A 14,033-nucleotide genomic window follows, 5' to 3' on the forward strand; every position below is an offset into this window, starting at 1 on the left:
GTCTGTCAGTGCAGCAGAAGAGGACAAAAGATGCAACATTCTGTGGGGCAGATCATGTAACCAGCCAGTTACTAGATAGGCTGCGGTCCCAGTCATGACTGTGACACGCGCCCCCGGCGGGGTCGGGGGGGGGCGGGGGCTGCGTGCACAGCGCTAACCGCGATCTGCGGTTTGAGGGAGCTTGCGACGGGGCGTGGTCGGGGATTTGCGGGGGCGTGGCCATCACGTCACGCAGCTGGTTCGCCCTCATTGGGTGAACCGCCGGTGGGGGCGTGGCCACGCCTCCGTCGCAAGGTTTAAACTCAATTTCATTGAGTTGTAAAAAAAACCTTGCAGTACGGCGCAGCTGCACCTTCAGCGTTATGATGACTACTGGGCCCAGCCCCATTGAGGGGCGGTGCTTACACGCACAGTGCACTGCTACAGAGAGGGCAGGGCTCAAAAAGGGGTGTGTAAGAGCCTGTTTCAGAAGAGGAAGGGGATGTGACTTTGTAAATGGTTGCTATAGCAACAAAAATTGCTTGTTACATTATAATACATAAAAAATGTCAGAGTTGTTAAAAAAAAATTCTACAAGTATTTTCTCATAGTAGAGAACTGATTTATTTAAAAAAAAAACCACATATAGTGGATATGTGGATATTGCTTGGTCTGCATCTTTCATATTATGAAAATATAAATTACTAATATTAGCATATCAAGCTAAAATACAATACTGAAAAGCACGCACACACACACGTTATATAATATATATAAATAAATATTCAGTGTGTATACACACACACACACACACACACACACACACACACACACACACACACACACACACACACACACACACACACACACACACAGGAATGTATATCTATATATATATATATAGCAAATGGAAATATAACTGTATGCTCATTTGCATGTCTTAAGACAGGTCTGCAACCCCGCCTTTCACTATTATATCACCCAGCACACAGTGCTTCCACTGCAGCAATGTATTCTGGGAAATGACATGCAAATGAGCACACAGTGCCACCTTTTGCTTCAAAACCATATAACATGGTCCCCTGTAAGCTTATGCTTGCTGCATTTCACAGCTTTGAGCACAGCCTGGGTTAAGATGCATAGCCAGTAAACCCACCCACCGACATCCGTTTCGACCTTAATGGGTCTCATCAGTGTGGGTTTGGTTGTACTGGCTATGCATATATAGATTGTGTGTGTGTGTGTGTGTGTGTGTGTGTGTGTGTGTGTGTATGTACTCCAGTGCACAGGACTACACTCTAAGGAAGAACTTGCCAAACAGGAAATTTGCCCTTACTTCTACTGCTGGGGTTGCCTGTGCAGGGGCAGATTTGGCTGAAAAGAGACACACAGCACTTATGCCTGAAGGAAGAAGGTTTCGTTTTCTAAAAAGCAGTGATACATGTAAATACAGTAAGTTGCACTCTTGTTCACACGTGCTCTTATATGTGTCCCAGTATTTCTAAAATAATCACCTTTCTGATTATTTTTTTTGCACTTCTTAAATTATAATTCACTGTATTGTCTCTTTTGTTAGGTGTGGAGTACATTTTTGGAAGCTATATAATATATACACACAATGCAATATGTACATACAAAATTGTATACATGGGACAATGGCTTTTTGCTAGTCCATATACCTGTAGCAGTGAAGATGGTGAAAATAGCAATTACCTAAAAGAAAAGAAAAAAAGCCAAGAAAGAGAAAAGAGAGGGACTGTAGGAAGGAACTGTAACTATATGTTACACTCCTTTTCCTAATTATCATGTATTTGTGTCTGAAACAACAAACAGTTCAACTTCAGCATTAATGTTGTACACAGTTTAAAAAAATTGTGAGATAAATGTGCGAAATATAATCATATTTTACACAACCATACAAAGATAATAAGATGCTGCTTAATCCAGACACACCTAACTTCAACCTCATCATTTCTATCGGATACTCCTTACCTTTAGGGAATCAAAGCAGGCAATGACACGTCCGTTTTCAACCTGACAACTTTTCGGTGGGTGTGCAAATTTGCATTCCTCGTCAGACCTCGAACAAGTGCCCCTCTGAAACTGTCGGCACACTTCCAGCGTCAGCCACTTTGTGTCTCGTACAGGAGCAACATTCAAAGCCATGCTGGACAAACCCAAAAACGAACTCAAGTTTTGCTGGTAGTTGTCAAGCTAACAAAGTCAGTTCGAGCTCCAAAATCTTCCGAAATTTTCAGCAAAAAGAAAAGTGTGGCTGTGTTAGATGGAATAAGCTGCTGAACGGACTCCAAAACACACAAAACAGCATGAGAAAAGCCAACAATCAAGTAATTAAGTCACTCATCAATCAAGTTGCCCCACTTAAACACTTTTGGCTGAGAAGACAACATACTCTCAATCCTCAGCAGCTGGAAATGTCAGGGTAGCTTGACTGTTTTGCCGACAACTTCAGAAAGTTACTCTGATTCAATTGACACTTCTCTACGGAAAATTAATTTTCGGTTGTCCACTTTCTGGTATCAATTGAACAGTGATAAAAATGGTGTCAGCCGTTTTGGGAAATCCACACAATCTTCACTGCGCAGCCAGTGTTTCTCTTTTTTCCTCTTGGTGATTTTTGTTTGCTGATGCTCCCTCACTCCACTTCACATTGAGCTATTGGCAAGTGAAGACAGCCGATGGAACTGCAGCCACACGTCAGAACAGGGTACTGTGTATTTGGCAAGCAGGTCGTGTTAAAACCACAAAGGGTCCGCTGTAGCACTTTCTGGCAAAAGTGACTTCAGAAAAGGCACTTTTTAAGTAAACGACAAACCTGAGAGACAAAATAGAGGGAAGAGAAAATGCCAGTTAAAATAAAACCTTGCGTGAACATACAGTCAAAATCAAAACATGACCCCACCCTTTTAAATAGGTAATGTTAAATAAATACGCAGTACAATGCATGAAAAAAAGTCAGCCTCCCTTGAAAAGTTATGCATGACAGGAGAATAGCCAATTGAAACACGTATTGCAGCAATATTCCAGGCAGCAACCCAGGAGATGGGAGTGACCCAGAAATAGATGAATTTGGCAGACACAATAATTAGACAAGCCGCTTCTAAAACAATTCAGTCTACTGTGCTTAGCCTCCAAAACAATTTAGTAGCACCCCGATTTCCAATTAATTGCACATTTCAGTCCTGCAGATAACATTTTTCTAAGTATTAAAAGTTGCCCGCCATGCTTTTATTCACTGTAGCAAACAAACATTGTGCTTGCAATTATCCCCCAACATAAGGCACAATGCAATATTTCATTTACCAGATGTCAGAAAATACAGTCATTTACGAAGGTTAGATTTCCAACTTGAACCATTCGATGTTGTGCTAAGTATTCAGGTTAACCTAAAACATGTCACAATTAAATGTTAGTATTATTTGATCACAGTAAAATAAATAAAAATATGGCTCATATTACCTATTGTGTTCAAGGTTAGGAGTACTCACAGTACTGTAGTCCTGCTACAGGTGCACACAAGATCAAGTAGCCACGGAGGAAACTTGTATATAACAAGGAAAGAAGAATCCAAGCAATCCCCATTGGTCTTCGTGAAGTAACAAAGATATTTATTCAGACATGATCAGTGTTTTCATCCGATATAGGACTTTTGTCAAGATCTTGACAACGGTCCTAGATCGGACCGAAATGTCGATCCTGTCTGAATAAAGATCTTTTTTCCTTCACTAAAACTACAGGAGTGCCTGGATACTGCGTTCCTTGTTACTGCATGTTACCTATTGTCATACTATGCTGTTTTGCTTATGTTCCCTTTGAAGAGCTGGTTATAATATTGACTAGATGTATGACCATCTCATGCATAAGTATTCTAAAGGCGTGTATGCAATGATTGGACCATGCATATTAAAACATGATGACCTAATGGACCAGTTCACAAAGAAATGAAAGTTTGAAAAGCTGACACTGCATCTGCGCCTGTGGTTATACCAAGGGTAGGGGCTGCTTTCATGACAAAACCATAAAGAACTTACATTAAATCTCGAAGTAGCTTAGTTATTAATACATGACACAAATCCATAGGAAAGCCTCTTGCCCCCAGGAATCACTTTATAGAAATAATCATTATCATGTCAGGAATTGACTTTACAAACTGTATGTATCGTTAAAAAAATGATCAATGAGAACTTGAAATCAATATCCAAGTCAAATTGGCCTTGTGCTCTATTTGTGAAGTCAAATTAAAATGATGTAGTTTTCAAATTAAAAGACAAGACCATATTTATATATTCCACATTTTGCAACAACGGGTATGTATAAAGCATGTCAAAAACAAATTAATGTCACTACTGTACTATCATAAACAACTATAAATTGTTTAAAAAAGGCTAAAGGCATAATTTTACTGTATAAATCATGCACAAAAAGAAAACAAAAACAAAGTATACCTGACCATCTATTGTAGTTTGCCAAAGTCACAAAAATATGGCACTAGACCAGAGGTACAGGTTACAACCTTCTGCACAATACCACATATACCTCCTTTGAAATTGTCGTCAAAGAACATATATTTCAGTGAAGAATGGAAAATGAGGAAGAAGGGAAAAGGATTCACCCGTTTTTTTAATACAGTTTATCTGTTCCCAGTTCAGCTACTCCTGATGTAACACATTGTCAAGTCACACAGTACAGCACACTGTAAGGTGTAAAGTTATTGAAGACAGCAAATAAGTGAGCAATAGCAGCTATCAAAATGGATGGCACGACATCCTGCCTGGTGCCCCCAGCACGCTCACAGCTCACATGCTCACATGCTCACGGACAGCTCTTCCATGAGAACCAGCACAGAGACCCGGGAAATGGATTCAATGGGCAAGAGCAAACTACCATAAATAGAAAATGTTATTATGTAAATAAGTGTCTCAAAACAAATATGTACACTTTGAAAGCCTACCTGTTTTTTGTTTTTGTTTTTTTTAAAGAAAGTATATATGTACAGATTCAGTATATTGCTGGATAATCAAAAGCTGCTACATTACAGGCATACCCCACTTTAAGGACACTCACTTTAAGTACACTCGCGAGTAAGTACATATCGCCCAATAGGCAAACGGCGCTCACGCATGCGCCTGTCAGCACGTCCTGAACAGCAATACCGGCTCCCTACCTGTACCGAAGGTGTGCGCAAGCGGGGAAACTATAGAGCCTGTTACACATGCGTTATTTACATCAGTTATGCACGTATATGACGATTGCCGTACAGTACATGCATCAATAAGTGGGAAAATGTAGTGCTTCACTTTAAGTACATTTTCGCTTTACATACATGCTCCGGTCCCATTGCGTACGTTAATGCGGGGTATTTATTTATTTATTTATAAAATATTTTACCAGGAAGTAATACATTGAGAGTTACCTCTCGTTTTCAAGTATGTCCTGGGCACAGAGTAAAACAAATAATACATGGTTACAAATACAGTTACATAAATGGACAAGGTATACATTTATATACAAGACATTGCATGCACAGTTAAAGAAAATATATATTATGAGCTTATGAAACAGTTACAGACCAGATTAAAGTGTGAGACAGCCTTAGATTTGAAAGAACTTAAGCTGGTGGTGGATATGAGAGTCTCTGGTAGGTTGTTCCAGTTTTGGGGTGCACGGAAGGAGAAGGAGGAACGTCCGGATACTTTGTTGAGTCTTGGGACCATGAATAGTCTTTTGGAGTCTGATCTCAGGTGATAGGTACTGCATGTGGTAGGGGTGAGGAGCTTGTTCAGGTAGCTGGGTAGCTTGCCCAGAAAGTATTTGAGGGTGAGACAGGAAAGGTGAACTTTGCGCCTAGACTCTAGTGATGACCAATCTAGTTCTTTGAGCATTTCGCAGTGATGTGTGTTGTAGTTGCATTGGAGAACAAAACGACAAATTGAATTGTAGAGGGTGTCAAGTTTGCTAAGGTGGGTTTGAGGAGCCGAGCCATATACTATGTCTCCATAGTCAATAATTGGCATTAGCATCTGCTGTGCAATACGCTTTCTGACCAGGAGACTTAGGGAGGATTTGTTCCTGTAAAGTACCCCTAGTTTGGCATAGGTCTTGGTTGTCAGGGTATCAATGTGCATCCCGAATGTTAAGTGGGAGTCAAACCATAAGCCCAGGTATTTAAAACTAGTGACAGGTGTTAGGGTGGTTTTAGCGTTGGTTCTAATCAGGAGCTCAGTCACTGGAAGCTTTACAAATTTAGTCTTGGTCCCAAATACCATTGTTACAGTCTTGTCAGTGTTTAAAAACAGTTTGTTTTGGGAAATCCAGTTTTCGAGTCTCAAAAAGTCAGACTGAAGTATGTGTTGAAGGTCAGAGAGGCTATGGCTGTGTGCATACAGGATTGTGTCATCTGCATACATGTGTATTGAGGCTTCCTTACAAGCTGTGGGAAGATCATTAATGAACACTGAGAAGAGTAGGGGCCCCAGAACAGAGCCTTGCGGGACACCACAAGTGATATCCAGGGGGTTGGAGTTAGAGCCTGAGATGGACACATGTTGGGATCTTCCTGATAGGTAGGACTGAAACCAGTTTAAAGCATGTTTCCCTATTCCAGAGCTCTGGAGTTTGTTAAGCAGGATAGCATGATCAACTGTGTCAAAAGCCTTTGCAAAATCTAGGAATACTGCACCAGTGAGTTGTCCCCGTTCCATTCCACACTGGATTTCATTGCAAACTTTTAGCAGGGTAGTTACGGTGGAGTGTTTGGGACGAAACCCAGACTGGAATTGGCTAGGGAAATTTGTCTTGGTGTAGAACTCGCTTAATTGGGAGTGGACACATTTTTCCATAACTTTGGATAGAATTGGGAGAAGTGAGATTGGCCTGTAGTTTGAGACAGTGTTATGCCTGTATAATTAAACGTTCTAGTAGTTTTCTAGCTGTCTGTAAGTAGGGTTACTGGTTATGCCCTTCATTGGCCCAGGCTGTGCTGAAAAGCTGTGTAATGCGGCAGGCATGAGCTTATAGGGGTAGTCCATGTTAAAATGGACATGAAGCAAGAGGTGACATTGTGTGCTCATTTGCATGGCATTGTCTTTACCCAGAATCCTTTCCTGGAGTGGAAGCATTCTATGCTAGAAGCCGGGTTGCAGACCTGTCTGAGACGTGAATATGTTGACAAGTGGTATTTTTATTTGCCATTAGTTACTTGAAATAATATGGTAGGTAGAACTTCACCAGACTTCAACTGAACATTGGCATCGTGTCTTACTTGTTAAAACTATGCTTTTGTTATAATGTGTAATATGTTTTTTGAGTGCCTAGTTTCTATATATTTCCCATTCTAGAACAGGACTTTCAGAATAGTTTAATCAATGTTAGTGAACTCAATCCAATTAGGTCTACACTTCCTTGGGATACGAGTACTGTACGTATAAATGTCTGAACTGATATCTGCAAATCTCCACATTGAACAGTCAATCATTCTAAAATATGCTCTCATATATTGCTGGTCTATAACTTGGCATACAGTACATGACATGAATAATAGGGGAAAAAGTGTGTGTATTGTCTGAGCACGTGCATTTTAAGTGACACTTCTTTGTCTTGTCAGTGAAATTGTATTTTGATTGTTATGATTTTGATTGAATGAAAGACTTCTGAGAGTATTTTTTTTTCAGTAGAAATTTCCATAGTATAAGTTGAAATAGATGATACAATTGACTTAATTATTGATAATAAAGTAAGTTACATATATTTTTGATTTTAAACTATGTAAATGCCGTTACTTTTAAAAAGTCTTTCATTCAATGAAAATCATAAAAATCAGGATATAATTTCAGTGACAAAACGCAAAGAAGTTTCCGATACAACGCAAGTGCTCGACCCCTCCCCCTTTAAAAAGTCTTTCATTCAATGAAAATCATAAAAATCAGAATATAATTTCAGTGACAAAACGCAAAGAAGTTTCTGATACAACGCAAGTGCTCGCCCCCTCCCCCCTCTTTTTTGTTGTTGGATTGGTTGGCAATGGGTTAATAATTCAGCCTGACATGACTAATCCTGATTACTCTTTATGGAGCATGTGTTTTGTTTAACTTGAGCAATGCTTAAATGTCCATTTACCCTTCTAAACATACTATAGAGTAGAATAATTCTTCCAACTTAAGCCATTATCATTTTTAACTTTAATTTTGCTTCTTAAACCTTATAGCAGCAGCCATCTTAATGGTGGCCAAATGTAATTAGATGTGTGTCTCTGTGTAACTCCTGAGCTTAGTTAAGAGTAGAGATCTGTTTACTATAGATGTCTCCTTTGTAAGTCTGTGCATGTTCGTCTAACCGCCCAATAGCACACACGGTCTGCATATTGCCCCGCTTCCCTAGGTGTACATGGGACACAACCTGCCCATTATGCTGGGGCCATGGTGCCTTCGCCCATGTGGAGGTGTGCGCGGCTGTGACAGAACCTGCTTGCAGCGGGTGCATTTTTCGGCCATGGTACGTGCGCTGTCCGTTAGCTTGTCTAGGGGCGTGCCAGTCACGTCACGGAACTGGTTCGCCCTCATTGGGTGAACCTCTCACGTGACTGGCCTGTCGCGCCAAGAAATCAGTTTGAACTGATTTCTTGCACAACGCGCGCCCTCTCCCGATTCCGCGGACACACGCCTGCACACCGCATGGACGCCAACACTGCCTTAAGGCAGTCTGTTCGCACAGCGTGCGGACGCGTCCATACGGTCTGCGGTACCATGGCCCCAGCCTTAGAGGTGTGAGAGTGTGCGTGACAGCCACTTCTGCGCATGTGCAGGTGGTGCTAGCCGCTTCTGCGCATGCGCAGTCGGCACTGTCTGCTTCTATGCATGCACAGGCGTTGTTCACCGTTTCTGCGCATGCACACGGCGACACAGTTCAAGTACGTCACTTCCGTTACACACTTCTGTCTCCACAAAGGAGATTTGTCCTATGAAAATTTACTAGGTGCCAGCAAAGAAGTTTCACTTCAAAAAGGCCCATTATTAGTTATGCAATAATAATATACTGTAGGAAGGATATGTTACGAGTATAAAATACAGAATGGTGCATGAAGCATTTATCATAAATAATACCATTCTCCTTTCTCTTGAATCAATCATATATATTTTTTGAAAGCGTTACTGTATGTAGTTACCCTGCTATCATTGAACCAGTAACTTGTACTTTCCTCATATACAATTATGTGACTGCAAACAATGGTACTTTGTCAGAGATCTATTTTAGCCTTCATACAAACAAGCCAAATCCACATTTCAGAGCCTGCCCAGACTTGGATATATCACATTACCAAATTCAAGGATTTTACCCTGTCAGGAAATAAATAGAATGCAATGTATACATAGCATACATGTCTTAGATTGCAAGTGTTTTAACTGTGGATGGAAAGATCAAAGATAACCATGCATGATTACTTAATGATACCTATAAATGACAACATAATCCATACAGCCTGGTAAATTCAATATATATATATATATATATATATATATATATATATATTTCTTTTTTAAGCCTTATTTAGTGATAATGACATATACATATAGAATAACTAGTATCTTGTCCTACGCAACTGAATTTCTTAAAACAATTGTGCTGGTAAAATACTATTATTTATAGTAAGATAAATGGGGAGAAGGAGCGGCTCAGTAAAGACACTGACTGGCACTGAGTTTGAAGCAGGGGAACCTGGTTCAATTTCGGGTGTCGGCTCCTTGTGACCTTGGGCAAGTCACTTTATCTCCCTGTGCCTCAGGCATCAAAAACATAGATTGTAAGCTCCACGGGGCAGGGGCCTGTGCTGCAAAATGCCTCTGTAAAGCGCTACGTAAAACTAGCAGCGCTATACAGGACCTGAACCTGCTAAAAAAAAAAAAAAAAACAATTATATACAATTTTCACAGATTTTACTTACAGGATACCCCCAATTTAGCGAATGGCCTTGGACCAATGAATAAGGGAATGCACAGTTTGTTGCTTCAATGTCCTATTAAAGAAATATTAATAATAATCTTGATGATTAGACCAGAATTGAGGATACCGCATTTGCCGCAGACAATAAAAGACAAAATCAATTGGCTGAGCTTTTTGTGAAGTGTTGGCCTTTTTCAAGAGAGTGGTGTTGTAGTGGAGTTGCTGAAGGAAGCAGCAAACATGAAATACTGGGCTTAAGGGAAGTGTACAAAGAGGAATCCATATGGTGTACATCGAAAAGGTAACGGCTGTGTCAGCATCTAATTATTTCAAGAGGCATTACATGAAGGGGACTATCTCAGCTGGAGAGGATTAGCCAAAGATGTTTAGCATCAAGTATCGCAGGTAAGGAGCCCTCAATTTTATTTTCCAGCCATGTCATAAACAGGATTTTGTACCCCATTCAAGTGTCTATTACCTCTCTTTTCCCACCTTCTCCCATTACTGTGCTTCTTTCTTTTCCTTATGATACATATCAACAGCTAAAATCTACTTTCCACTAATTAGCCTTTTAAATAGAGCTTTAGCCCTGTACATTGTGGATATGTCCGTTTCAGTCCCCCTGAAAGTACAGCTGCTCCACTTACTGATATACCATATGTATATATCAGCGCTGGGCAATATATCAATATGATGGCAATATCGCAATAATAAGAAACAAGCCAATATCAAAATGTTTTGTTGATGCGATATTGCTGTAGTTATAGGTACAACGAGTGACATGCAGCTTCAGAGGTAGAGAGCCCCAATGTAAAAGGGACCTTGGCTCCCCGTGTTCCCCTCTCATCGTACTGTACATACTGTAGTGTCACCTCTTATTTCCAAAAGGATCGCTTTGCCCTGTATTTTCCCCTTTCCCCCTTCCCTACACTTATCTCTGATGTTCACTTAAATGAGGAAGAAACTGTGTTTTATTGTATTTTAAAAGATCATTTATTTAAAAATACAACTGGTAATACATGTTAAAACTAAATACATTCTAAATTATTATTTTTTTTAACATTTATCATTACTTAATGATACCCGTAAATTACAAACATAATCCATATAGCCTTGCAAATGTCTATTTTTTTATTATGAAAGTGTTCCCGTTAAAACAGTTAAAGTCTTGTTTAATCTTCATCTTATTTTTTTCCAATACTCAAGCTGATGAAGCCGGCCCTGTATCATTACAATATTCTTGTAACTCGTTTAGTTTAGTAGTCCACCAACTACAAACACCTCATTAAAGTAGCACTGCAACTTGCAGTTCATTTTGTAGTTGTAGGATTGAAGCCGGGGGTCTCCGGAGCTGAACTGTGTTGATTTCAACTCACGGGACCCCCTGTTACCCAAGAAACATGGGGTGCCAGTATCTCAGTGCAGGTAGCTGCCCGACAGGGCTTGTTGGGTCTAACATAATGGTGGCTTTAAATGTACCACATCTTGCAGCCAATTGGAAGCTGTGACGTCATCCACGGCGGCTTTCTATTGGTCCGCATGACGACGAACATTGAAAACACGACGGAAATACCGGCACCCCCAATGGAGGTATCTCGGGAAACGGGGTCCCCAGACCTGAAAATAACGCAGTTCAGGTCCGGGACCATCTACTTCAATGCAATAACTAAAATAAATAAATGAAACAAACTGCAACTTGTAGTACTGCTTTAAAGACTTTTATAAACTTGGTTAAAACTCTAAATTGGAATCAAATACGCCAATACAACAGAAAAAAAGGGTATGGTTTAGGGTCCCCCCAGAAAAAACAATGTAGCATGGTAAAACTATTGTAGAAAAAAAAAAGATAAAAGGAGGGGCAGCAGTTGTGATGGACAGGGACAAATAAACCTTGAAGAGGCAAGCCAACATTTAGGGAATACTTAACACTGTTGTCTATTAGGCTGGGGCCATGGTGCCTTCGCCTGTGCGGAGGCTGGTCAGTGAGCGGGGGCTTACCTGGCAATGGTGGACGGGCCGTGGGGGTCGTGCCGAGGAGTGTCACAGAGCTGGTTCGCCGAACCGCTCATGTGACCGGCCTGTCGCGCCAAGAAATCAGTTTGAACTGATTTCTTGCGCAACGCGCGCCCCCTCCTGCTTCCATGCGCCCGCACGTCTCATGGACGCACACTGCCTTAAGGCAGTCTGTTCGCTCAGAGTGCTGTCGCGTCCGCACCGTCTGCTTTACCATGGCCCCAGCCATACTTAATGATCCAACTTCTACATTTAAACAATTATCAAGGTAGTATGTAATGTATTTAAAAAGGGTATTATTGATAAGATCATTGCAAACTTCTTGGTGCAGAAATTTCCAATTACTCTAGTCCTTTATTTGCTGCCCAAGATTCTCAAAGTTATCTTCAATCATCCTGGTAGATGAATAGTGACCCGGTCGTTCAGTGTCTCACAACCACTGTTTCAATATTTGGACTGTTTTTTTTTTACAGCCAATAGGCCAGAGCTTAGACGCTTACATCACAGATACAACAGAATGTTTGAAGAGTTTATCTTTTATTTCTGATTATAGGCAGGATGGCAGCTATGCTTCACCATCCCCACCTTCCTGCTCAGCAGGATGGGTGGCAGTTAAGAAAAAGGTCAGGCAGCCGAGAGGGAGTTGGGCGGTCAAAATAAGGGGGAGGGGAGATTGGGAGGTTGAGTCAAAGGGGTGGGGAAGCAAACGATCAGGAGGGGGACAAATGAGCCTAGAGATGGGAACGTTGGCTGTTTGAGCGAAAGGGCGGAAGAAGGGCTGGTTGAGCAAAGGGGTATGGGGCAGGTTTAGTGAAGGGGCTTGTATTATACCTGAAGAACAGGGCACTACTGACCAAATAACGACCTGTTCTTGTGGGATTATTACTTCATTTAAAAGACTCAAGACATACTTGGTACTATAGAAGTCAGAACGTACACCGCTATTATGCATAGTGAAGGGCTAGCAGCAATTAAAGAAGTATTGAAGACAATAATTGGAAATCATATTAGCCAGTTTGTAAGGGGTCGCTATATTGATGGTGCATTTTTCATCTGGAGTGGTGGGTTGGTACAGTTAAAAACCATGGAGCTAATTTAGGCCATCCTACGATTAAATTCACGTTAGAGTGGAATTGACAGAAAATACATCTCGTTGAGGCTGCAGTACAAAGATATGGATATCACAGACCTTTTTCAAAGCCTGCTAATAAACAATGTGCTAGTAATAGACAGTTAGCATCCTAAAAACACCAAAAAACGGTCTCCCATATGGTCTACTATTAAGAGCATGTAGAATCTCTGCAACTGATTGAGAAAAGTGCAACCACAGTGGTCAAGAGATTTCTAGCCAGAGGTTATCCGTTGAAATAAATATTGGAGAGTAAAAAGAAAGTAGCCTGAATTTAGTGAGATTCTTTACTATGCACATTGTTCAGGGATAAGGCTGTTGGTCACCTATTTAAATAAACACCCTTGTACTTCTACAAAAGAGTGAAGAATACAGGCGATGGCATCACTAAGGAGGATGTCCTACAAAATAAAATAAAGAAGAAAAAAAAACAGCAGCGATTTCAATCCATTCCTAAAATGGATATTGTTTACATTTGGAACTGTAACAGTATCATAAAAGGCCTTGAACCACCCACTTTATGTTGTGTATGCACTTAAAATGTCTGTCAGGTAAATTATACATTGGTCAAACCCTCTGCAACAACAATTATACCAAAATAAAAAGGAATCACCTGTAAGGAGACACTTCAATAAGATCAGGCTGTAACGATGCGCGGAACACGCCCCCTGCAGCGTGTTCCTTCCTTACCTGTTTACTTCTGATCGCCGCCCTCTAGCTGCGAGTCAAGATCCTGTGTCTTTAAGGATTCTGAAGTAAGCAAGCAACGCCATCTTGCTTTCTGGCAAACTCTGCCCTCTTCCTCCTGACAGGAAGTAAGCCTCTCTTTGACTTTCTCTCTGCTATTAGTCATTTGCTGCCTGCCCTGGTGCCTGCTAGTACTCATCGCATACTGTTCCTATCTGGACCTCCTTGGGACCTTTACTTATCTCCTGTGGATTCCGGAAGACTGGGA

The 14,033-nt window shown here is 40.9% G+C and overlaps 1 protein-coding gene across 16 annotated transcripts in view; it reads right to left on the minus strand.

Moving 5' to 3' along the window:
* The window catches only part of MBNL2 (muscleblind like splicing regulator 2), a 188,050-nt gene that overhangs the window by 79,510 nt on the left and 94,507 nt on the right, over positions 1 to 14,033 (minus strand). For all 16 annotated transcript variants that reach the window (XR_012799907.1, XR_012799906.1, XM_075590830.1 and 13 more), the window contains one exon: positions 1,972 to 2,815. Coding sequence is in view for 14 of the 16 variants with exons in the window: in XM_075590830.1 (XP_075446945.1) it covers positions 1,972 to 2,145 (174 nt within the window). In the remaining 2 variants the exon portion in view is untranslated. The remainder of the gene's footprint in view (positions 1 to 1,971; positions 2,816 to 14,033) is intronic.

This window comes from Ascaphus truei, chromosome 3 (genome assembly GCF_040206685.1).
Source record: "Ascaphus truei isolate aAscTru1 chromosome 3, aAscTru1.hap1, whole genome shotgun sequence".
NCBI classification, from domain to species: domain Eukaryota; kingdom Metazoa; phylum Chordata; class Amphibia; order Anura; family Ascaphidae; genus Ascaphus; species Ascaphus truei.